Source organism: Phalaenopsis equestris, unplaced genomic scaffold, assembly GCF_001263595.1.
Source record: "Phalaenopsis equestris unplaced genomic scaffold, ASM126359v1 Scaffold000417, whole genome shotgun sequence".
Taxonomy (NCBI): Eukaryota; Viridiplantae; Streptophyta; class Magnoliopsida; order Asparagales; family Orchidaceae; genus Phalaenopsis; species Phalaenopsis equestris.
This window is the reverse complement of record NW_018164858.1, coordinates 1,422,971-1,450,746: the sequence shown is the minus strand read 5'-3', so window position 1 is coordinate 1,450,746 and position 27,776 is coordinate 1,422,971. Positions and strand designations below refer to the sequence as shown.

The following is a 27,776-nucleotide window of genomic DNA, read 5'->3' as shown; positions in this document are numbered from 1 at the left end:
CATATTTTGACTCCTTATAAACTAATATTTGACTTCAACATAAATAATACTACACTTCACATAAACAAACTAGGGATATGAATTTGGGGATATGAAGTCATAATCCCTTGCGTTTAAGAACCATTGGGGATATGAATTTGGGGACAAGAAACTCAAGAATATAGGAAGTAGAAATATAAGACAAAAAATTTAGGGATTTCTTTAAGTAAAATTTTCTCCAAGATTTTTAACATAACATTACATATATGTTATAAAATTTTTGAAGTAGGAAATAAGAAGAACAAAATGCCACAAAATTCAAAAATTTTGGAGATGTTCTGATGTGTAAATTAAGACAAATGACTGAACTGGTACAAGTTTTCTAGAAAATTAAAGATTTAAGGATTCTCACTGAAACAACAAAATAATGGGATAAAACACAAGGTTTATGGGCTTTCATTTTGGAACATTATAGTAGATAAAACCACTAATACAAACAATACAAGATTTACATAAAAGAAGTTTAGATAATTAAAAATTCATGCTTACCAAAGGAAGTTTCAAAGAAGATCACTAAAACCATTGGGCGGCCGACCACCAAGCCTCAAGCTAGTGGAGAATAATTCATCCAAGTGTTCACACAACCAACATATAGTCATTTTAGAGAAAATATTAGTTTAAGTATTAGATGCTAATCATCCTTTCTTCACATATATTAATTGCCAAAGAAAATAACTAAAGGAGAAGGAGAGAGGGAGTGGCCTACGCTCTGTTGGAACTACTCAAGCCACCTAAGCTTGCCTCCTTTACAACCATCCACTCCATGCATTGACCAAGGGTTAATGCCATATAAGCATACATGGACTCCACATAAGCAATTGTTTGACTTCAAAAGAAATAATACATATACTTTTCACAAACACATACAATTAACACACAACATTAAGAAAACTAAATATTATATAACATAATGAAATAAACATAATTGAAGGTCTCTATGGCCCGCAAAACAATCAAAGTTCTCTTAAGCTTGATTTGACCCTAGATCTGGATCTAGTAGTTATGCCACCTCCTCTAGCTTGAGACCTAGAGATGGGGCGACCACTATGTGCCACACCATAATTATATAAGTGTTTCTATGACTATATATCAATCACTAGAGACCAATTGGATTTTTTTTCTTTTTGTTTCAAAACTAAAGGGACCATATGACATAGGTCCAATAGTAGGGCAAGTCAGGGATTCCTATGGTGTACCTCCTAAGGGTTATAAGATTTAGATCCGTTAGGGCTAGCCAATCTTACATTCATTAAAAAACTTCCTATAAAAAAAGTATAAAGTTTTTGTGAGCTAAGGAATAATCCACAAGATTATGAACATGCTCAAAAGGAATTTGTCAACCTTATTCAAAATAAGGCGAGCAAACCAACGCATTCAAATCTAAACAAATAAAAGTCCAACCTCACTAACTTTGAGGAAACGTTGATTATAAAATTGAGATCTTTGATCTGAAATTTTATTTTAGGACAATCATATGAGATCCAAGAAAATAGTAGACAGTGAAAGATCTTTCCAACTATCAAACAACTTAATTCTATAGAGAGTATATAATTTGATTTAAAATGATTTTTTAGCATATTTCATAAAGAATAAAATAGCATTTTAATTTGACTGTTTGTGATAATAAGAGATATCGAAAATCAAATTTCCCTAATACAATTTTATAAAATATAATTTGAAAATATTTGAAAGTATGATAACTCTGACTATCACAAAAACCTTTATTTCTTTCATGCCTATAACTTTGAGTTTGAAATATTAATTTTAAAGGCGTGAAAAATGGGAAGCATTGCTCCACAAGGATTTTATTGAATGAGGTTATGGATTAACCCATGTTGACATAGTTGTGCATACCAAAAGCCAACAAGAGCCGCCCGGGCGCTCCGCCCGGACTAAAGACTCCGCTCCGCCCGGACTAAAGACTCCGCGCCTGGGAGCGGCCCTTCAGGACTTCATCATTCGAGGGACAATTACAACGAATCCAGTGTTGCCGATCTACCCATGTACAAATATTTTGTGTGAAGATAGCTGCATCCCGTCACCTCGTAACATGGAGACGGACGTAATGGAGGAGCTTCTTCTTGTCGAGGCGGAGATTCTGGATGTTCAAGGTGCCGCCTTTCCTCGTCCAAAAAACCTAATGCGACTGATTAATTTGGTCTTCGATTTCTGTCTTAAATATAATTACAATCCTCTGTCAATCTTGATTTTATTGCTTGCCACTTATCTACCCTCTTTTGTAATATTGCATCTCGTTGATCCTACTTATATTCAAATGTTGCTTATCTTCTAACTTGTAGTCTAGCTGTTTGTATCACCGGCGTGCATTTCCTTGAATGAAATTATAATGCTTGTAATCTATCTTGCGGCTAAGTGCTTTGCGAGACTACAAAGTTAGGCCAACTTTCCTTTTTTTTTTCAAGGGCCAGATTGGAAATGAGGATGCTTGGAAGTTAATTACACTTTTGAGCATATACATACTATATATATATATATATACCTATGTATATATACATATATATACATACATATATATATTTAGAGTGTCTAATTGAAGACAAAAAATAGATATGTTATGAATATCACTAATATTATGTCTTATCTAAAGATCCTGACATGTCTTTACAAATTTAAACTAAACACTACCACTTCAAAACTTCATGTATGTATCCTTACGGGTGTTTCTTGTTAGGTTTGTAATCCTACAATAAGTTGGTAATATTGTGATAGGACCTTGATCAATGTTATGATGATATTTAGAAGAATTCTCTATTAACTATGATCGCCATAAGAGAGGAAAATGACCGGGTTTACTTATTCTTAGCTGGCCTTAATCAGAGTTTAGATGAAGTTAGAGATCACATCCTGGTTAAGAAATTTGTACCCTCTATTTGAGATGCTTTTCTAAGATTAGATGTGAAAAAAATTATAGTTCGCAATATAGAACCTCCTTATAATATTGAACATGAAAACTTGATTCTTGTGTCAAAAAGAGTTGATACTAACAAAGAAGGACACAAGAAACCATGGTGCGAGCACTGCATAAAAACTATGAGACATGAATGAGACATGTTGGCTGCTTCATGGTAAACCTATAAATTGAAAATCAAAATCTAAGCCTGAAGGTTGAGCTTATCAAGCTACTGTTGAAGAAACTCAGGAGCTTTATGCAAACTTATATGTTGGCCCTTTCACCAAAGAGCAATTAAAGTACAATTGTTTCAATATCTAAAATTTTTCCCGACTCCGTCTTGCTCTTTATTACAAAAAGCTAACTCTTTTAGTCATTGCATTGTTAGTTGTTATTCCTAATATTTTGTTCATACTTAGATAATCAATTTTGCTGCCACTGATCATATGACTGATTGTTCAAAATTATTTTCCTTCTATAGACCTTGTGTAGGCAATAAAATTATCAAATTTGCCGATGGTTCCATCTCGATAATTGTTGGGAAAGAAATTGTACTCCATGTTCCCAATTTGTCTTGTAATTTGTTGTCCATTAGTAAAATTACTTTTGATTATTAATGTCAAACTTATCTTTATTTTTATTTTTTTTGAGTTTTAGGAATTGACTACTGAGAGGATGATTGATAGTGCTAAGGAAAATGATGGACTTTATTGTTTTGATGATGAAATTTACTATACAACATTAAAGTTCTTTTTTAAATTTTGTTTATATTTTCAAAGATAATGATATTTTGTTATGATATTATAGTTTAAATTATCCTAGTTTTAAATACTCAATTTTCAATTTATTTACGAAAAAAAATATTTTTTTTTAATATGAAAATTATCAATTTTTTAAACATCTTCGTGCACGTTTTCCTCCTCAAACCTACAAACCAGCTACATCCTTTACTCCGATTCATAGTGATATTTGGGGTACTTCTAAAAATCTTACATATTATGGGAAAAAATGGTTTGTGACATTTAATGATGATCACATTGAGTTAGTTAGGGTTTATTTAACGAAAGAAAAGTTTGAAGCGGAAACAATTTTAAAAAACTTTTACATTATGGCTCAAACTTAATTTTAAAAACTTATTCAATTATTACAGAGTGTTAATGACGAAGAGTATTTCAAAAATATTTTGGGTTATAATTTTCTCAATAAATGAATAGTTTAATAAAGCTCTTGTGTCGACATTCCCACAGCAAAATGATTTAGTTGAAATTAAAAATAAACACTTATTGGAAGTTGCTCGGATATTGATATTCACTAATTAGGTCCCAAAATAACTTTGGGGTGAGCTGTTCTTACTGCTACATTTCTCATAAATAGAATAGCCAATAAAGTCTTAAACTTTAAAACACCTTTTGATATATTTCATAAAATTAACCTAATAAATCGGCTCTCGTCTCCTTCACATTTATAGTCATAATTAAAGAAAACTTCTCAAACCAAAAAATGTGCTTGTTGGTCAGCCTCTAACCAAAAGGGGTATAGTTATTTTGATCATATTTCTAAAAAAATATTTGTTATCATGGATGTCATTTTTTTTGAATTACAACTCTTTGTTTCACCACATAACAAAAATTTGACTACTATTTTTCAGAATTATTTTCAAGCCGAACACTCAAAAATTAATATTTTTTTAGAGATCCTCCAACCATGATTGTACAATCTTAAAAATCCAAGCTATATTATATCAGGAGAAATGGAGTCGACTCTCTTCAAAGTTAAAGATGATTCAAATTTTTCTACAGTGTCTATCTCATGATGTTCATAATCCTAATAAAGAAGAAATAGAAAAAAAAAAAAAACTACGAAATTGATGTCATTTGACATTGTTTACTTGTAACAGAGGACAACTCAAAAGAAAGGGTTTATGAATCCTTTGTATTGCCTAGATTCCGCGAACCGTCTAGGTAATTTTATCACTTACCTTTTATCCCTTGTTCAATCCACTTCATCTTCAAGTTCTGATTCTTATAGTCTTGAGCCCGAGCTTAGTTCTAATGCTAAGTCTAATGAGTCTAGTTTTCCTATTGTTGCTTGTAAAGGGGAAATATCTCGCACACAACATCCATCGTCCCATTATGTGTCGTATGAAAATATCATTCTTTTTTTGAGCTATTACCTCACAATTGTTTTGTATAGAGATTCTTAATACTGTGCATGAGTCCCTGAACGTTTTTAAGTCGGAAGAAGCCGTCTTCGAGGAGATGAAAGCTCTTGAAAAAATTGACGTGGGAATTTGGTTGATCTACATTGAGGGAACAAAACTGCCGGTGCATATAATTGTTAGTCAAGTATACTCTCTAGAACGGTATAAGCCTTGATTAGTTTCTAAGGAATTCACCTAGACTTATGAAATTGATCACTTAGAGATATTCACCTTAGTAGCAAAATTAAATTCTACAAGAATTCTTTCGTCACTTGCAGCTAATCTTGACTGTCCTCTACAAAAGTTGGATATAAAAACTATCTTTCTCAATAAGGATTTAGAGGAAGAAGTGTATGGATGCACCTCTAGGATTTAGTATGAAGTTTGACACAAAGGTGTGCAAACTAAAAAAAAATCCTTATATGCGTTGAAACAGTCACTGAGAGCGTGGCTTGTGAAATTTATAATATTTGTTAAATATCAGGGTATGCTCAAGGGCAAGGAGATCATATAATATTCTTCAGATATTCAACTGATGGGAAAATAACCATACTTATTTTCTATGAGGATGATATAATTCTCATTGGAGATGACATTTATGAGATGAACCATTTGAAGACTTCCCTATCATCTATTTTTGAGATCAAAGACTTAGGATCTCTTATTTTCTTAGCATGGAAGTTTTTAGATCCACGAAAGGGATTATTGTTTTCTACGAAAGTATGATCTTAATTTTCTGAAGGAAACTGGGATGAAGTGTAGGTCTGCAGACACCAATTGATCCCAATCAGAACTGAGAGATGTGAAAGAAGGTGACCCAGTGAATACAATTCAATATGAAAAGTTGGTGGGAAAATTGATGCAAATTTCACTTACACAGTCAAATATTGCCTTTGATGTGAGTTTAGTAAGTCAATTTATGCATAACCTTATGAGAAACATTTTGAAGCAATTAGTAGGATTCTTAGATACTTAAAGGGTACACCAAATAATGACTTACTCTTTCAAAAGACCACACAATAGAATATTGAAACATACACTGATGCAGATTGGGTAGATCAGTTATTGCAGGAGATCGACTTTTGAATACTGCACTTATGTTTGGGACAATTTTGTTACTTGGCAAAGTAAGAAACAAAATGTGGTGACGAGGAGTAGTGCTGAGGTAGAATATAAGGCTATAGCCAATGGAATATGTGAGATGTTATGGCTGAAAAGAATTCTTGAAGAGCTGTGGATCATGATGAACATGCCAATGAATTTGTGCTGTGACAATAAAACATCCATAAGCATTGCAAAACATTCAGTGCAACATGATCCACAAAGTATGTGGGGATTGACATACACTTCATAAAAGAGAAGATTGATTGCGGAGCTACTGCATGTGGTTTTAGAGATATCTTCACTGAATGACTTTTCATGCCTAGCTATGAGCTACTTGTAAGCAAGTTGGTGTTGATAGATATCTATGCTCCAACTTGAGCGGGGTGTTGGAATTTTAGGAAGTTTTATTTTTAATATCTTCTTTTTTAGTATTTTCTACCATGAGAAGTTACTGTTGGTAAGTTGTAATTTTTGTTCCCAGATTTCAGTATAGAGATTTTGTGGCTTTTCTAATTTGGTAGCCTTCCCTCTCGTTATTTATCTTGTAAATGCTTCTTATGAAATTGAAGAGGAATAATTATTTTTGCTTCTCCAAAACTTACAATATCCTCACCAATAAATTATTTGAATCCTACACTTTCACTTCTATTGACTTGCTATCTATATTAAATCGCCTACAAATGCTGACCTTTCCATGAACACTAGCAATCATTGGTTTCTAAAAATTAAGAAGTACCATATGGGTATTCTCAATATGCCTTCAAGCAAAGTACAACTGGGCAACTTGTTGTTATTGAACCAACAACACACTGATGTAGTTCGTCTCTTTTTACTCACTAGCTGAGTGGCACTTCCATCTCCAAATTTAAAACACATCTCCACAAACACACAAACACACACACACACACTCACGCACACATATATCTGTGTGTGTGTGTGGAGATTTGTATGCAATTAGATCATATATGTTCATTATTTTGTTTCACATCAACTCCACAATAATCAACATTTGCGTCGAAGAATTGCTGTATATTTTATATTTACAAAGAATATAAAACACTTAAATTGTTAGAAGATTGATATCTATATATGAAGTTTAAGCTTTTCATATTTATTCTTCACATATTTAATCTCAAAAAATAATATGATCATGAAAGTCGAAATCGCTCATAGTATTAAATTGTGGAAGGGGAAAGATCCTCATCAAAATAATCCATAGCTCAAATCCTGTTTAATTCTCTTTAAACTTACTCGTAGATCTCCATCTATCTTCTTTTAGATAGCCACCACAATAGATCAAGAATTACGGCTTCTGCAATTAAGCTATGGCAACAAATTAGTTATTATCCTTGTCCAGAACATAGGATATAACGTCTCTGAGGTGGAAATCCTTCTTAAAGTATTGGAAATTGCCCTTTCTTCTGAATAAAATTTTCATTTCTACAACAGCTTCATGCTGTTGATACATGTGTTTGTAAGTGCATACTCTGTTTCATAAATAGCAAGTCAATCCTCTTTTCCTTTTTTTTTTCTGTACAGATCAAATTAAATTGTTGCTTGATCGTCAAGAAGCTCTTTACAAGAAGCAATCTGAACTGAAAGATTTATTGGAAGAACTTAAAGAACCTGATACTGCGGATAACATTGATGCTACTGTCATGATAGCCGATTGGTCAGGGACTTTTGAGTGGGATGCTCTAGCTGATGATACCCGATTGAATATTTTTGGCATCTCCTCCTATCGAGCTAATCAGCGGGAAGTGAGTGTTTTTCAATTGAAGTTAGTTTGTCATTTGGAAACTTGATTGGCCCATCAAATCAGATAACATGTTGACCTGATGGCCTTTAATGCTTATAATTTTTTATTTTGATATGGGGTGCTATCATTTCTATTTGGTTGGATCATTCATTAAATGCATTTGCATGATTTGAAGTTCTCATTTGACGTTTTTCTAGCTTCATTTCTAACCTAAAATGCTTGAAGTTCGTATATTGTTTTCTTTGAATTTATGAGGATTATGTTAATTACTGCAGAGTTTTTTATTTTCATGTAAATTTTATTGAAACATCCCTTCCATTTTTGCATAGATTCTACTTGTGTTATGTAGAAATTTTTGGTAGGAATATTACTTATTGCTCCAATCAAATGCATTATACTTTGCTACATATATAGAATAGAGAAAGGAACCCAAATAGGAATCCTTTCAAATAAGAAAAACAAGAAAAGAAAAAAACCCTAATAAGGAAACACAATTAATGAAATATATTTTGAAGCACGAAAATAAATTCCTTCCTAATGCTGACTGACATATTCCAGTACTCCCCCCCTCAAGCTGGGTTGTATATATTGTACAAACCAAACCTGGACTTCAATTCATCATGATTGACCTTTGGTAGTGCTTTGGTAAGAATATCAGCAGACTGAAGCCATGTAGGATTATATCTGAGTTGAAAAATTTCATTAACCTGCTATGAGATGAAGTGCCTGTCCATCCCGACGTGTTTTATTCTGTCATGATGGTTCAGGAGCTTTCCTACATAGAATTTTTGCGGTATTGTAGCTACAACAGTACCACAGATTCAATATTGTGGGAGATGGGCCGCTTAAACAGTCATATTTTCTTTTTTTATGCTTTCTTTCCCATTATCTTGCATTCATTTTTAACCCTTTTCGATATATATGCTGTATTAAATTTTGGAAGTTAGTTTTTATGATAATTTTTGTCAGGAAAGCTTCCAGGGTCCAGGATTTCCTCTTCTATGGCTGTATTTGAAGGCATGAAAGTCCTCCGACTATAATTCGTCAGAGGTGGTGATCTCCTTCCAAGGGATCAAGTGATGCTCCAACTGCAATTCATTCTCAACTGGTTATTTATCATTACCCAACTCTTCCATAGCCTTTCCAACTGTCGCCAATTCCTTCTCCTCCCTCCTCTTCGTTGCCCTCACAGTCCCAACCCTACAACTTCGTTGACGCCCCTGTTCCCTCCCTTGTCTTGTTGTTTCAACTGCTATCTAGCCTTCCATACTTGCTACAACCGCCCATGACAGCAGCCTTGCAGTTTTTTATGCAGTCCTGCTACCAAACCACCTATTTCATTCATTCAAACCACTTCCTTGCTGCCACATCCCTGGGAAAGTACTCCTCTTGCTGTCTTGCAGCAGTTCACAACCCTTCTCCTTCGCTGTCCTCGCTGTCCCAACCCTCCGCTTAGCTTCTGCTTTCGTTCCAGGCCCTTTGCTTCACAACCAACACAATTCCTTTCACACGCCAACTAACCCTCAAATAGGGTAAATCTTGATGCGACAGAGATTGACAATTTGGTTAGACAAACTCTCACCAACACTCGTCTTGACTTATAATCAGGGTTCAGTGGGTGATGAATTAGTATAACTAGATCACATCAATTAGTACATTTCATAATTCATTTATATTCATCTTCGGAAGCATGAAATATTATAACCTCAAAACATATAAATTATACAGAGTTGTTAAATCCAATATAATAAAAATATGTATCCAAAACATATATAAAAGCTTCTAAAACAATCGTGCAAAAGCTATACAAAGACACCACCTGACTACCCGTCCCTGTGCTCGTTGCCCCTACCTGAAAAGCAACAACGAAGAATGAACAAAAATGAGCTCATAGAAATAATCTGGGCTTACATAAGATTTTATACATGGAGAAGAAATGTATATGCTCATATGAAACTGTACATGTTTATATGCACAAGTAATAACATGCTAGTATAGTAGAGAATATAAAAAAAAAGTAGATAGTACAAAAATAATTAAGACTGTAGTGTAACATGTAGGTCGTAAGCATTAAATCATAAGTATATTTAAAAACATGATCATTGGCTGTTTTTCATATGTAATCATAGCAATGTCATTGCATAGATGTCATTTTAAAGTAATGTCACTTGTTTAATGTATACGTTTCAATTATTTCCATGTTTTTTCATCATGAGTCGTCACACTGCTTCAAAGATCATATAAACCATCGATAAAGGTTGGACTTCCCCTAACATAGCAGTTATCGATAGCTCCCTTAATAGCCACGGATCCCTAACGTTCTGTCGCCTCCTAATTTCAACGGTTCCCAGAGTTTCTTCCCCTTTTAAATATTTGAAGTCGAGAATATTATATCCCTGCATAATGTACCACGATTCCCAAACGTTCTCTTCGCCTAATTCGAATGCTTTCTAGAGTTTCGTCCCCGTATAAATATCTGGAGTCGAGAATATTACATTCGCGAATAATGTACTTGCAAGCACTCATGTAATAATCTACCCATACATTCATTGTGACATTTGAATCATCATTTCTGTATCAAACATTTATAAGACATTACATATATCATATGCATGAAGTATAACAAATAAATACTTGCAGAGAATTCATATCATAAACATAGTTATATGTAACATAACTTGATTATAGCATTACATGTATCATAAGAAAAGTAAACACGCATTCATACTTGCAATTACAGATATCTATTTACAATATGTAGAAAATTTTAAACGTATCTGTGTCAACTAAAAATCATATGAAATCCTATGAAATATTTTTTTCTTAAATTAACACAAGTTTATTTCACCTGACTTGACGAACTAGTCCTACGACAATTGCCCACATGCTTGTCTTGAGCTCGCCGCCTTATATATAAAACTTGAAAATTTATAAGCATCATAGGTATTCATAAAATTTTGGCTCACATCATGATTAACCCTAAAACAGGCATTCAATGCCAAAACATACCTTAAAAGGGTTTCTTGGCATAAATTTGCCCTTTGAAAACCCCTAATTCACTTTTCTCTCCTACCTATCACCTCAAATCTTACATCTCACTTATATCGTGCTGAAATATTTTTAGAAGCTCGCAAATAAATTCGACATTTCCGACACAAAATTGGCGCCTTTGACGGTTAATAAAAAGGGAAAATGCACAAAAACGAGACAAAAGTCAAAACTAAAGTGAGTCTCAATTGACATGAAAAAGGGATTCATGCTTAAAGAAATCACTCTGGAGCCTTAAAATGTCGATTTACAACTTACCTGTGCCGCTCAGTTCGTAGGCTAGCTCGTGCCCCTTGCTCTGTGGCAAGGGTCACAGGGCTCTGCTTCTGCCGAGCTGTGCAGTCGTGTGAAGGAGAGGGAGAATCAGGATCGTGTGGGAGAAGTGAGGCGGACGGGAGGAGTTTGAAGCTTAGGACTCCCGATTGGATTGAATTCAATGAATAAAAGACGTGAGAGACCGTGGGGAACAGTAAGGGTATGGGAGATTAAGGAAGTAATTAGGATAATTAAGGATTAATAAAGTTAGCAAAACTTTAAATTTCTAAATTTTATCTCTCAATCCATTAATTATTCATGCATGGTGTTTTTTATGTAATTGATCAATTTTATACGTAGAATTAAATAAAATTATTTCAATTGAATTCCGAGAGATGTAAAATTTGAGGTAATTTTCAAATGTGTCAAACATTACCTGGTTGCTTGAAATTTTGGCGTTACAATTCCATCCCCTTCTATTGCTGTCTCAGCAACTCACAACCCATTTCAGCTTCCTACCACCACTCCCCGGCTACCTAGCTGACTTCCCCCACCCGAGATCTAGTCCTATGAGTTGTAATTCCCTTCAAAGTGTGTTTGGTTGTAACCGTCAATTTTTTAGTAATAACATTTGCTTTTCTTATTGTGGTTTGAGTTAACTTTAGTATCACATGACATACTTGATTTTTGGCTATACTAATAGCTGATTGGCTATCTCTGAACATCTTAATTGTGTCTTTCATCTCAACTTTAATTTCCCTTAATAACATTTGAATCCATATTCCTTTACATTTTGTGCTGACCGTTAAAAACAGAGAAAAAAATCTTGATAAGAATACAAACAAAGATAAATTCAACTCCATAAGTGGAAAGTCAGGAAGAGGAAATGACAGAGGTGAATGATGGAACTGTCAGAAGAAATGCCATTTCAAGGACTGTAAAGCTTCGAAGAAGGCTGGTGGTTGGGGTCAAAACAGAAATGTCTATAAATGTCTCCACATGCTAAATTTAAGGTGACTCCTTGTTTTTATCTCTATATAGTATTGAATTTTGGATAATATATTCATGTATCACTTTTCACGCATTCTCAACAAAGGGGTATTTAAAAACTGCACTCCGAGTGATTTAAAAATGTGTATTTGGGACATAATAAGGTTTGAAGTATTATAGAAAAGGGTGATGTTGATATCAGATTGTCAAATGAAATAGTACGTAAGCTCAATGAAATTAGACATGTTCCAAGTTTGAAGAAAAAATTGATCTCAGTCAGTCGACTTGCATGGTCAGGGTATGTGACTACTTTAACAGATGATTCATGGAATGTGACTAGAAAGAGAATGATGATGACTTGAGGCAACTTTGAAGACACTCTTTACCGATCAATGAGATGACAAAATTCATTGACGTGGCTGGAATAAATGTTGATGTTGGTCTTTGACATCACAGACTTGATTATATGAGTGAGAAAAATATGAAGTCCCTACTTTCTAAGAATAAGTTTCAGGATTTAAAATATATAGATCTAGATTTTTATGAAGGCTTTGTATGTGACAACCAAAATAAAATTTTTTTCTCTAAAAGTATGTAAATGGTGAAGTCCAAGAGGATGGAGCTAGTGCATACTATGTATGTGCTCCTGCTCCAGTTCTGTCTATTAGATGTTTCCCACTATTTTGTCACTTGTATAGATGATCATGCTAGAAAGATTTGAGTTTACTTTTTAAAGCATAAATCAAATGTATTTGGGTTATTTAAGAAATGAAAGATCATGGTTAGAAAATGAGACATGTTTGAGGATGAAATATTTTAAGTCAGATAATGGTGGCTAGTATTGTGATCAGAGATTCAAATGTTATTATGCTTAAGAGGAGATCAAACATGAGTTCACTGTTTCAAGGATACCACAACAAAACAGTGTGATTGAGCGCATGACTAAAATCATTATAGAGCATGCCAGGATACCACAACAAAACAGCGTGATTGAGCGCATGATTAAAATCATTATAGAGCATGCCAGGAGTATGAGGTTGCATGCAGACTTGCCAAAATAGTTCTGGACAGGTGGTTCGAAAGAATTTTTAAAAGAAAACTTACTTGAAGAAGCTTGGAATGAAAAAAGGTAAATCTATCTCACTTAAAGGTAATTGACCGTTCAACATATATATTCATATTGATGTAGGATATAAAAATAAATTTTGTTCAAAATCTATTAAGTGTACTTTCATTGGATTAACTCAAATGAATTTTAGTATAAATTTTGGGATTATCAGAATCAAAGGTTCTTTTGGAGTAGGATTGTGATATTCAATGAAAAGGTAAATCTATCTCACTTGAAGGTATTTGACTGTTCAACATATGTTTATGTTCATGTAGGATATAAAAATAATCATTGCTCAAAATTTATCAGGTGCATTTTTATTAGAAACAACTCAGATGAATTTAAGTATAAATTATAGGATTATCAGAATCAGAAGTTCATTAGGAGCAAAGATGTGATATTCAATGAAATGAAGATTTATAATATGGGAGTAGAACTCAAGATTGTCTGTCAGCTACTTTTAAAGAGTTATTCAAATATGTTGAGATAGGAGACAACAATAATTAGGAAGATGGAGAACAGAAATGTGCTCATTATGATGAGCACACAACTTTTCTCATACACCTGTTATTGAAGTCTTGAGGTCTAGTAGAATGGCACGACCAAAAAATATGTATTATCTTTTATGATAATATCTTTTGCTTATTGATGATAATATCTTTTGCTTATTGATAGTGGTGAACTAGAGTGCTTTGAAGAGGCTACTCAAGTTGATAGTTTTTTTTTTTGAGTTCGGAAATTCCACCGCCAGCATTTTTCCCTTTTGAGGGCTGTATTCAACGATGAGAAGATACTCCGGTTGGTGATTATCTTTGCCGTTCCTCCACTTCTCTACTATCACCGGTTGTCTCCAGTGCCTCCCAGATTGCCGCTACCTCCTTCCTGTACCTCCTGTAGGCCGCAGACACCTTCCCACGATTCCAACAAGGCGCATACTTCTTCCTGCACTTTCAGTAGGGCCTTAAGCTCCTTCCTGCACCTCCAGCAGGCCGCAGCCTCCCTCATGACACTCACAACTATCTACAAACTTCTCCCTACACCTTGCAATCTGTGGACCTCACTTGCTTTTTCTAGCAGCTCGCCAGCCACTTGTAGCATCTGTTCAACTGCCTCCAACGCTTTCTGGGGGTCACCAACTCCTTGCACGTCCCATCAGACCGCCTACTCCTCCCTTCACTTCCCAGCAGGCCGCTGAATCCTCCTTACAGTTCCCAACAAGCCGCCAACCTCTTCTGCACTCTACCGTCAACTCTTCCCTACAGTTCCTAGCAGGCCGTCAATGATTTCTGCACCCTCCAGCAGCCTGCAGACACCTGCAGCTCTCCTTCGGGCCCTTTTGTGCAGCAACTCACACCCGCTGCAGCCCTTGTTGCCCTCCACTTTCCAGCAGCCACCTGCACTTGCTGATCCCTCCGTTTACAATCACGGGCCGCACCTATCTCACCTTGACATCCCCGAATATCGTTCTTAGGCCGTAGCTGGATCGTGCTAGTCTTGTTTTTCTTTGTCTTGTTTTCATTATTTTTTTGAATTTTGATTGTACCTATAATTCTTTGCTTACTAATATTTATTTTTCTTCGTCGTGGGTTGAGTTAACTACAGTATCATTTTATATCAGAGCTAGTCTAACTCTAGTTATATTCTAAGGTTCCTTAGAGTTCGCCAATTGTTTTCTCTTCCTCTTTATTTCAACTTCCTTTTTTTCTTATTTCTGTCTTTTCATTCATTTTTTTTCTTTTTTTTCCTTTTCTTCAATATATCCCAAACCTTCAACCATGCCCTCGAGGAGATCCTGCCAGACCCTACCTTTAATGAAATATAATGGGAGATCTGTCGTCTGCAACAAAGATTAACAGAGTTGTATGATGGAACCCAAGGGGAATGTTGAAACCAGAATAATGCAGAATCAATTTATTGATATGAAAGATTGTATAAATAAACCTTACATGAATCCTAGAATGAAAAGACAATAAAAAAAATAACGTGAAAGGAAAGATATATCACATAATATCTCAAATTAATCAATTTATATTAATTTTTTAGAGATAAGGGAAACAACATAAAATAGGTAAATCTAAAATAGGAAAGGAAATATATCCAATCCAGGAAAATAAATCTAAAAGAAAGAAAAAAAAATAAAGTTATATTAGGAAATAAATCTAGTCCTCATAAAATTTAATAGGAATGAATTATTTCCTAATATAAATTCTAATACTCCCTCTCAAGTTGAAACATGGTTGCAAATCATCTTGGATTTGAAACAATGAGCAATGAAGATCCTGTGAGATAGAACTTGAGTCTTCATCCCGTATGCGGTTGTCATGGACTGCGATTCCTACAATGTTTTTAGGTAAGTGGAAGACTCCTACAGGTAATGCTGCAGGGGAGTTTGCAGGGAAGTAGACAACTGTGGTTGTCTTTGACTGCAGTTTTTGTAGTGTCTGTATGTAGTCGGAAGGCTCTTACAGGTAATGTTATAGAAGAATTTTCAGGGAAGTAGAGAACCTGTAGGAAAAAATGACTTCTAATTGATTGCGGTTGTCTTTGACTGCAGTTTCTGCCATGTCTGTATGTAGGCGGAAGCCTCTTACAGGTAGTGTTGCAGGGAAGTTTGCAGGGAAGGAGATAAACAACAGGAAAAAACTGCAGGGCATGGTCTACAAAAGAAGGAAAAGCTTCAGAGGGTTTGTTGCAGGAAAGATTTCAGAGGCCTGATGTAGGAAAAAACTCTCGAGGAAGGGTCTGCTGTAGTAAAAGCTCCAGAGGAGATTGATACATCAATGCCTGCGGCTTTGTCAAATGCATTGAGGCACATCATGAATTCATGATGCTTCTAATTAAGTAAAAACTAAAGCATATGGTTGTCACATATCCAACTTCATGCAATTTCTTGCGTCTTCCTATCGATTCGACAGGAAAGCGCTTCAACATTAGGAAAAAAACTTTCCACTATAAAGTAGGAAACCAGGGGCACCAAGAAATGAGGCACTTGCAAAAAATATCCTAGACAAGATGATAATGACTTGAATGAGCTTCCACCACATAAGCAACCACAAAAACACCTACACTAAATAAACCACTACATTGATGGTATAGAAAGTTGTTCGGAGGCCATCTCTAGATACTTCCCCTGTTTGGTAATATATTCACCTAGTGCCGTCATTGCACCATTAGAGTACCACGGATAAGCCATCACCCCAGAGCTCCCAACATTGCAAGTCAAGGCGGTAAGACCGAGAGTGGTGAGAGAAGATACGAGTTGGTCGCAATGGAATCCAAAGCGGCGAGGCCAAGCAAGTAAACCGACCAGCCAAGAACAGGGTGAACTTTTATCGGGATGAGAAAAAAAGGTAATGTATGTTGCTAGTAAGGACGATGCGACTGCTGCCTCGAGCATGGAGTGGAGGAAGACGACTTTCTCTCCGACCTTTGGTTATAACACAACTTTGATAGATTTAGAATCGTGTGATGGCAATGATCTCAACGTATAATGCAACTTCTACGTGGAGTGTCTTCATTTTCTGTGTTTTTCCCTTGGAAGAAGTAGAACCCGCCAACCCGTTTTGTAGTTCCTATCATTCTCCCCGAACGACGCGGGAGGTTGACAGGTCTGGAGAGAGCCGACTGGATCCAAGCAGCTTAGAGGAGTGTCATGATTCCGACTAAGCGAAAGGAGATTTGGCTGGGCTTTTGAGACATGGTACCGATTGACAAAAGTAACAAATGAGGTCTGTAGGCGATCTAGAAATCAGGAAGCCGGACTGCTGGAAATTAGAACTCCTGACTGCTGGAAATCTAGACAACCGCATGAAATCAGGGAAGTCAGACTGCTTGAAACCAACAAGCCGGACAATTTTAAGGAATAGGCGCCAAAAATAGCGGGAAGGATCTGCAGGGAAGGCTACATGGCAGCTGAACCTCCAACTATAAGGACCTGCAGAAAACCAGGGAAGCTGGACTGCTAGAAATTTGGACAACTGTAGGAAATCTGGGAAGCCTGACTACTGGAAATCAGGGAGCTGGAGTAGGGAAAATACACCAAAAAACAACGAGAAGGGTTTGTAGGGAAGGCGACGGGACAGCTGCACCTCTAAGGAAAGCAACAACTCCAATGGTAAGGACCTGCATAAAATTAGGGAAGCTGGACTGCTGACAAACCAAGAAACTGGGTTGTTGCAGGAAACAAGCGTCAAAAAATAGCGGGAAGGACAATCATAAAACAGGCGGAGAAGACCGGTGGTTGTGCTTGCAGGGAAGGCCGACAACTGTTTGCAAGGAAGACTCACAGTGGTTGGATGCAGAGCAGACCAACGACTGGGAAATCCAGCCAAAGGGGACAACTTCTAGGAAAAATGTTGGAGGCTCTGTAGGGATATGAAGTTTCCGATAGAGGAGGTAGAGAAAAGGCCTGCAACATGACAACAAATTGTTAGAGTTGCAAGGAATAGGAAGTTTTCAGGCGGAAGGAGACTCTAGGGTTTTTTCAAAGCTTTGATATCATGTTGAAATTCAGAATAATATAAAATAAAGCGAAATTAATTTATTGATATGAAAGGGGTTATAAATAACCCTTACATGAATTGTCGAATGGGAAATACAATAAGAAGGAAATAACATGAAAAGAAAGATATATCACTTAATTTCTCTAATTAGTCAATTTATATTAATTAAATAAAGATAAAAGAAACAACATAAAATAGGAAAGGCTAAATATTAAAGGAAATGTATCCACTCCAAGAAAATAATTCTAAAATTCAAAAAGGAAATAAAGTTATATTAGAAAATAAATCTAATCCTCATAACTTTAAACAAGAATGATTTTTTTCTAATATAAATTCTAACAGGGAGATTACTTTCGGCCTCGATTGAGAGAGTCTAAGGGGCGACATTGACAAATATTTGAATCTGTTCCGCAGAGAAGATATTAACGATGAGGCATAACGACCACGCCGCTTCAGAATTCTATACCGAGATAGAGAGAGAAGCTCACATATGGGGGACACAAGGATTTCAACATCAAAGTGGATATGACAGAGTTTATGGAGGGATGGATCTGGTTGACTTTATCGACTAGTTATAATTACTGGAGCAAATTTCCGAGTATAAGGACGTGCTAGAAGATGAACAAGTAAAATTGGCTGTCATCAAGTTGAAAAAGAGCATATCCTTGTGGTGGGAAAACTTGCAAAGATAGAGAAAAAGAGAAGGCATTGATAAAATTTTGAAATGAGAGAAGATGAGAAGGAACTACAGAGAAAATATCTACCGTATTACTACCGTCTGGCTACCATCTGGACATTTTTCTAAGGTTCCATCCATTGCGACAACGAGATCTTTTATCGGAGGAATTCACAACACAATTTGATCATTTATAGATGAAGTGTGAGCTGGTCGAGTCAGAAGAGCAGATGATTGCTCGATTTATGGGGGGCCTGAAGCTCGCTATTAGCAATGTGGTACAATTGCAGTTCTATTGGTCGCTTAGAGATGTCCAAATATTAGCCTTAAAGGGAGAAAGGCCGCAGAAGCATACCGAGCTACATACCTCCTTCGAGCAACAATCCTCATTCAGGCCAACACTGACAACTATAGTTATGAACAAGACTACTTTAGAGCAGGAAAACCAGTACCGGGAAGTGACAAGACCGAGCCAAATGGGGAGAAGCCAGAAAATGGTAGTTCTTTCGTGATAGTGCATGTTAGAAAGTGTTTTCGGTGCCACGGTTACGACCACATAGCCTCCAATTGCCCCACGAGCCGAGTTGTTTTATTCATGGATTAGACCATCGTTGAGGGACAAATAGTCCGAGGAAGAGCTTCAGCTCCAGAGCGACGAAGAAGAAATGTTAGTCATATAGAGAGTTTTGCAGTCAGAACCTGAAAGAGATCAGTCATAGCTGAGGCACAACATCTTTAACACCAACTGTATGGTAAAAGGAAAGGTTTGCAGTCGGATAATCGACAATGGTAGTTGTGAAAATGCAATGTCCACACTGATGGTGAAAAAGTTGGGATTGACCACACAAAAACTACTCAATTCAATTCCCTCACCTCGCTAAAATGAGGAAGTGAGATATGCATGGCTCAACAATGCCTTGTTGAGTTTTCAAATGACGATCAGTTACAGGAGTAAGTTTGGTGCAACTTGGTTCGAATGATTGCATGTCATATTCTATTGGGGAGGCCTTGACAGTTTGACCGCAAGGCACGACAACTTCAAGAATACCTATACTTTGAAGAAGGATAGGAAGTACATTGTGTTTTTACTGGTTAAGGATACAATATGGGTAGGTGACACGGAGAAATCATTGGTCTCGAGTGCAAGTTTAATGCTAATCAGTTTGAGATGCGCGAGTAGCACTAGCCTTAGTCCTACTCCAGGGGACAGAGATGGCAAATGTGACATGGATGTTGTTCCAACCATAATTACTTGACTTTTAGGACGTGTTGACCGACAATCTTCCTGAGGGATTGCCGTCACTGAGGGATATTCAACATGCCATAAATCTCATACCAGGATTAGTGTTGCCAATCGACCCTCTTATATTTTAAGACTGATAGAGTATGAGGAGTTGCACTGACAGGTGTAAGATCTTGTTGAGTTAGAGAGAGTGGTAGCCCCTACGATGTTTTCGCATTAATGGTTCCCAAGAAAGACGGGGCATGGAGGTTGTGCATCGACAACAGAGCCATCAAAAAAAATTACCATCAAGTACCGATTTGCCATTCTCACTTGGATGATCTTTTGGATCAGCTACACAGAGCTGTCATCTTTTTCAAGATCGATTTACGCAGTAGGTACCACCAAGTACGAATGGGCCTAGGAAACTAGTAAAAGATCACTTTCAAAACACGAGATGAGTTATCGAGTGGACAATTATGCCATTCAACTTGTCAAACACGCCTAGCACTTTTATGAGGTTGATGAACCAGGTGTTCCAGCCTCACATTGGGAAATTTTTGGTGGTCTAATTCGACTAAATTTTTGTGTACAACCGATCTTAGGAGAAGCACTTACAACACTTAAGGGCAGTGTTTGAGGTATTGCGAGCGGAGCAATTATATGCCCATCCAAAGATGTGCTACTTCATGACTGACATGATATGCTTTTTGGGTTTTATCAGGACTAGTGCGGGATTTCAGATGGAAACTACGAAGATCAAGGCCATTATAAGCTTGACCGCACCACAATCGTTCATCGAGTTGAGGCAGTTTCTCGGGCTAGCATTGTTCTACCGGAGATTCGTATGGAATTTCAGCACTATCATCGCCCCTCTGACAAAGCTTTTAAAAGGGAAGAAGTTCACTTGATAGTGGCAGCTCAGATTAGCTTAGACACCATGAAGTAGAAAGTGACTCGGGTGTCAGTGCCAGCCTTACCAGACTTCAACCAGCTTTTCGAGGTAGAGTGTGATGCATCTGGCATGGGGATAGAGGCAGTGTTGAGTCAAGGGGCCACCCACCACCTTTTTCAGTAAAAAGCAGAATGAATTTAGGGGAAAATACTCAACATGTGGCAAGGAATTTTATGATTTTGTACGAGCTTTGAAGCATTGGAGTCATCTGCCGATGAACGAATTCATGCAATTTACGAATCTTGAGGTCTTGAAATTTCTCAATAGCCAAAACAAACTGAAGGGCCGACGCACCACTTGGGTGGAATTTCTAGCATCGTTCCAATTCGTGCTTGATCACAAGGCGGGGAGCAGAACCATGTAGCAGACGTACCGAGTCGCCGTCACTTGTTGATCACAACAATGCTGACACGAGTTGTTGGTTTTGAGGCTGTAAGATTTGTACAAAAGCAGACAAAGACTTCAAGGAAATCAGGGAGCAATGCCAGGAGAAGCAGACCGAGCAGTATTACCAGGCATATGACTACTTATTCCAGTAGAGTCCATTGTGCATTCTCAGGTGCACATTGATAGAGGACATTTTTCAAGAGAGTCACAATAGAGTATTAACAGGACATTTTGGCGGAGATAAGACTCGCCCTCTTGAGGGAACATTTCTTTTGGCCCCAACCGACGAGAGATGTGGAGCAACACATCATGCAATGCAGGATTTGCCATCTGGCAAAGACGAGAGGGCAGAATGCGGGGTTGTACACCCCATTACCAGTACCAGCGGCGTCGTCGGTGAATGTTAGTATGGACTTCATGGTGGGTCACCCGAGGACATAGAGGAACAATTACTCTGTATGGCTATGGTGGGCCGATTCTTGAAGGCGATGCATTTCGTACCCTGCCACAGACTCTGGACGTATCTCATATTGTCGATTTATATTTCAGGGAGATCGTGAGGTTGCATGGGATTCTCAGGACCATTACCGCTGACAGAGTCGTCAAATTTCTAAGCCTCTTCTGGAGTACTTTGTGGGGAAAGCTAGACAACAAGCTCCAATTCAGTTTAGCAGCTCGTCCACAAATGAACGGTCAAACAGAGGTAGGAACAAAAGTTTAGGAAACCTTCTGAGATACTTCGTGCGGAATAGTATCAAGCAGTGGGATCTCATTTTAACTCAAGACGAGTTCGCCTACAACAAATCTGTGAGTCAGGCTATAGGATGCACTCTATTTGAGATTGTACACGGGTTCAATCTGCTTACATCGCGTGAGTTGGTACCTCTCTTTCCGACAACAGGTTTACGAGATTAAGAAACTTAGCGAGAAGGTTGCAAGGAGATTGCTAAGCAGAATTACAAATATCAAACACATGTGAATAAGTCCAAGAAGAAGCTGTTGTTCCAAGAAGGAGACGTCTTGTGAATTTGGCTAATGAAGGAAAAATTTTCGTAAAATTGTCCATTTGCATTACTATATCAAAATGGTACAAAACTATATATGTATGTATCTATGATGTATAAAAAAGAGACTTGTAATCTTCAAGTCATGATTTTTTCGACAAGTTTTACGCTGGCTGTCGACTACCTAACAAGTTTTACGCTGCTGGCTGTCGACTACCTAACGCAACCCTCCACTTTTCTCATCCGGGCTTGGGACTGGCAACGGCAGTGTTAGACTTGTAATCTACAAGTATGGTGGAAAATTTTCTATCGTCATCTACATGCATCAAAATAAAAGAGCCACCAAGGGCACGCTTGGCACAAAAAATAGGCTGCCCTACTACAATCACAATACTACAACCACGAGGTGTATGGAAAAATGAGACTTGTTTGAAAGACGAAAGAAATGCCAAATTAGGTGCTGCTTCATCGTAGATGTCAAGAAATGCATGATATTAGCATTATCGCCCTTTATGATGATGCCTCGACACTCAAGCATCCTTGATTGGCATATATTTTTGGAAGGATTTGATGGCTTGGAGTTCAACTTGGGCGCTGTCCCTATGCTCAAAAAGAAGCTCCGTAGCAATATGACCAACTCCCCTTTCATCTCAAACAATAACGCTGATACCGGCCACTCAAGAAGGCAGTAGTGCACCATCAATGTTTACTTTGAGCCATCCGGGAGGGGAAGGATGCTATAAAAGGGTAGAGGGAACCAATCCGGGGGGTCGACTAGCTTCCTATTGCTCCTCAAAAGGAAAAAGTGGTGTCATAATAAGTTCTTCGAGAATGGTCGCTGCAATAATGGTCGACGTGCCATGTGCTTGGTTGTGAATCTTGGTGTTGCAAGTCCACCAATAATGGATGATGTAGCAATAGCATTTGGCCTATGGAATCCTACTCTTCGACATCATGAAACATTCGGAAAGCTTAAGCCCAGAGCAGATGGACCTTTCAGAATACTTCAGAAACTGAATAACAACACATATAAGATTGGCCTACTAGGGCACTAACAATATTTTAGTCACGTTCAATATCACGAACCTGACACCATACTTTGAGGATGCAGAAGCTTCGTTGAATTAGTCGAAGCTCCCCCAACTCTGGGAGACTGACGGGTGGTATTTACTTAGGTTAGGGAGTTTTTGATTGTTTTTCTGAGTTTAGAATTCCTCCACCGACGTTTTTCAAATATCTAAAACATATCTAAGGAACTTCAGGCTATCTAAGGAACTATCACATAAGTCTAAATCAGAGCAAGCAAAGATGTGAAGAACCTCTTATGCATCAGTTGTTGGAAGTTTGCTGCATGCGATTATATATGCAAGATCAAATATTGGACATGTATTAAGAGTAATCAACAGGTATATGGATAATTCAAACAAACATCATTAAGAGGTGGTGAAGTGGATTGTCAGATACTTGAGAGAAACGATCAACAATGCACTTTGTTTTGGAAGTGTATGGATTAATCTACAATGATATGTAGATTTAGTTTTGACATTGGATATAGATGATGAAAGAAATACAACAATGTATATCTTTACTTTGGGAAACACAATAGTGAGTTGGGTTTCTTGACTGCAAGTGATTGTTGCACTTTCAACTACAGAAGCCAAGTATGGTATTTTCACTTAGGCAAGCAAGAAGATGATTTGCCTGCAGAGCTTTATGACGGAACTAGACAAGGAGCAAGATATTGAAAAGCTTTATAGTGACAATATGTGTGTGATTCATCTAATTAAAAGTATCGCTTTTCATCCCAGGACAATATGTTCAGCTGAGGTATCAATTTATTCATTCTCTTATATAAGATGTGTAGTTATTCTTCGATAAGATACACACAGCTTAGAATACTACATATATATTGTCTAAGATGTTGATTATTGAGAATTTAAAGCTACATGTGGCTTCAGTGGGAGTTCAAGAAGGTTGAGTCTAGAGGTGAGTCACACTACAATACTTGACTATGATGATGATAAGTTATGGATGAGAGTAATTGGGTGCAATCGGTCTCCAAGTGGGAGATTATTATGTGTGGAGCCTGACTGGGCTAGAAGTGCCCTGTAGCAGAACACATCCAACGATGGAATTCTGGTGCTAGCAGTAGAAGTCCAGCGCTAGACCTGGTGCCTCAATATTAGTAGGGGAGCCCAAGCGCCCACAATTAGAATGCTCAGAAATCAGGTGCCTGGTATGGTGCTCAGGTATAAGCTTCATCTGGAACTCGAGCGGTTGGAATTCGAGCACATAGAAGTGGCACAACTATGTTGTGGTATCTTCGTTGTCATGTTTAGAAACGAAGGCATTAGAAACTCGACACATGGGATGAGCTATCTAGTGCCCAAAAGAATGACTCTAGATAGAGCTTGTGGAAAGACAACACTCGGGAGTGGAGCTCCAACGCTAGGAGCAGTTTCTCTTTCGACCGGGATTTAAGTCTTCAACTTCAATATGAGGTAGGTATCTCCCGACAGTACATGTAATAAGAACGGGATAAGGCTAGTAGTTCAGCACGTTGTGTGTTGGATTTATGCGTTTTTCTCTTGTACGATCGAGAGAGGATGTGTGTATGTGAGTTTCAGGCTTGTAGAGAGACTCTGAGCATGGTGTGATATGTAAATTTCTCCTTATTTAATAGTGAAATTTTTGGTGCGTTGTAGCTCTATAGTTTTTTTGCTTTCTTGGGTTTTTACATGTCAAATAGTATTTTCTTGGATTTTTGTGTTGTGCACATCTGTTCACTTTTTGTTCCAGACCTCTCTAATCGACGTGTTTTTTGGTTGTGTATCTATCAAATTCTGTTCTCTGTCCCAATATTAACAGACTGATACGATGTTTTATAGCCGACTATGCGGTTTTTTCAGATTAGAACTATTACTGAATATTTTCTGCAGTGCTTCAATTTGCCCCTAGTGAATGGGCTGAATTTTAATTTGTTATTGTAAGATATGATAGGGACTAAAGACGTAGGCTCAGATCTGGATGTGACTTCTGAGGAAGAAGATTATGAAGCCGTACCATGATTGACCATGATAAGCTTGTTAAACTCAAGTCAGGAAGACCTATTGCACAAACAGAAGCAAGAGGGCCCTTAATTCGACTGCTTCACTAGATGAGCAAACAAGAACAATAGGGAGTTGTGCAGGTCTAGATTTCAACGAGCTAGGCACAACACGAGGCACTAAATCTACATATGCCAGAGACTCATTAGTGGATGGTTAGGGTGGGTAACTCGACTCAATTGCAGTACCTGATCTTTTCGCTACAGTGGTCGAAGAGGGTGAGCTGAGTGAGTGATCCACAACCATTCTGTTGTGCTAATGTAGCGAAACCACAAGAAGAGATCACTGCAAATGCTAGCGAACCACATAGGAACAATCATTTGCACTCTGTTCGAACAAATCGTCTGTCCTTAGACTGAAGAGCTGGAAGAGCGAAGAGCGTGAGAAAATGATTGCAGTTACCTCGTGATCGATAGGAAGACACAGATTGTCTGTTTTGTTTGGGCAAAAGTGTCGGACGATGAGCTAGTGGAAGCAACGACTCGAATCATTCGTGAGGTGATTGACAACACTGAATGGCATCTTCGAGTGACATCGTCAAAGATATATATGAATTTGTCATCATTAATGGTAGAAACAGATTGATTATTTGTCTTGGAAGTTGATTCAAAATACATAGACAACACGCAGAGGACGATCGATTCAAACACACGATTCAAACAATGAGTGCAGGGAACAACATCGAACCGAAGAGCAGCAACAAGTCAAGATAAATAACAACTTTGACTTCGAGCAGAAGTGACAAGAAGAGGAGCAGAGTGATGCAACGACTTTGATTCCTTGTAGAAATTTTAGAACGAATATTATTTTTTGCTTATAGGAAACCCAATTTGTGAAATATATTTTGAAGAAAGGAAATAAATTCCTTCCTAATGCTGATTGACACTTTCCATTATGCTCTTACTCATTGTCAACTTGTTGCTCATTTCTTTTCTACGTCTATTGAGCTATTTTATACCTTATTAACATTCCATTACCATCACAGCTTATTATCCATGATAAACTCGTTAACGAACCAACTTGCACCTTAAAATTTCCTGTCTCATGATACAAAACTTTATTTAATCTTATCCTGATGTAGAATCATGGAAATTCAGATGTTATGATTCCCATTCTTTTGTTCTTTTTGTGTCTGTCCAAATTGTCTTTGTTGGTGATTCTCAATATATAAAATTTATCACTAATTCCCTGTGTCAATAGTGCACGTATGCTCACAGAGTATTTTAATTTCAGTTAATGCTCTACGGTCTCTTGGGCGCATAAGAACAAACATGACCACAGGAAAAGGGTGTGCTTATTTGAAAAATATTCTCTTTAAAGTTTCTTTCTATTCTTACCTTTTCACAATCAAGTTAGTTTGATGATCGAACAGAACTTTTGAATCTTGCTTAAATTTCCCTAATGAGTTGGTTGTTTTTTTTAATAATATTGCTTATTGTTTGTGACTTTTGCCAGATTATAAATGCTGTGATGAGCGGGAGAGATGTTTTGGTTATAATGGCCGCAGGAGGTGGCAAGAGCCTTTGTTACCAACTTCCTGCTATCCTGCGTGATGGAATCACCCTCATTGTCAGTCCTTTGCTATCTCTTATACAAGATCAGGTTGTGGCGCCATATTCCTTTAATCAGATTTTATATTGTTACAGCTTGATTTGATGTTAGTACTGACTCAGGTTATGGGATTGATGGCTCTGGGAATTCCAGCTTACATGCTGACTTCAGCAACTAGTAAAGATGATGAAAAATTTATATACAAGGCTCTAGAGAAAGGTGATGGTGATCTTAGAATGTTGTATGTTACGCCTGAAAAGATATCAAAGAGCAAGAGATTTATGTCTAAGCTTGAAAAATGCCATAATGCTGGGCGTCTCTCTCTTATTTCTATTGATGTAAGCTTTTGTCATCTTAAATATAAAATCGTGACATTTAATATACAATTGTTTCTTCTGGCTCTCTCATTTTTCAAGTCTGGACTGATACATTTTTATATGGGGCGTATGATTGGACATCCAGATTATTAGAATTTCTGTTATTTTGGTTGAACATATTTGTGGCAAGGAAAAGGATTTATTTTTTTCCTTATTCATTGTTGTAAGTGTTAAGAGTCCTTTCAAATTTTTTGAACGAGTAAAATGATAACTGAATTCATTTTCTTCGACCACTTCTTCTGAACGACACCTTCAGCACTTTATGCTCTGGCGTTTTTTTTTGTAACTTTCTGGCTAGCCCAAGCCAGAGCTTTCTATAAAGATTAAATTGATTCTGAGCTAAGACACTGAGCCACCACCTTCCCACCCTTTTAAAGTTTAACCGCATACACAAGAAAGAAAATAAAGCCTGAAGTTTTGTTTTGTAGCAATGCAACCTAATACCAATGCTAAACCGCTGCTGTCAGTAAAAGATGTAGGTTAAACACCCAAAATAATCAAATAAACATATCTTATCCATTTGGATTTTTCCATGTGCCTCTGTTTCTTTTATCTTATTCTAAACTTGTCTATTTACATTT

The 27,776-nt window shown here is 37.2% G+C and overlaps 1 protein-coding gene across 2 annotated transcripts in view; it reads left to right on the top strand.

Moving 5' to 3' along the window:
• The first annotated feature begins 1,859 nt into the window (after window positions 1-1,859).
• The window catches only part of LOC110027163 (mediator of RNA polymerase II transcription subunit 34), a 102,498-nt gene continuing 76,581 nt past the window's right edge, over window positions 1,860-27,776 (top strand). The window contains exons 1-4 of one of the 2 annotated variants that reach the window (XM_020728473.1): window positions 1,860-2,150; window positions 7,794-8,014; window positions 26,723-26,869; window positions 26,941-27,156. In XM_020728473.1, the coding sequence (XP_020584132.1) occupies window positions 2,090-2,150; window positions 7,794-8,014; window positions 26,723-26,869; window positions 26,941-27,156 (645 nt within the window). In that variant the 5' untranslated portion in view covers window positions 1,860-2,089. The remainder of the gene's footprint in view (window positions 2,151-7,793; window positions 8,015-26,722; window positions 26,870-26,940; window positions 27,157-27,776) is intronic. The other variant, XM_020728474.1, reaches the window with a different exon arrangement.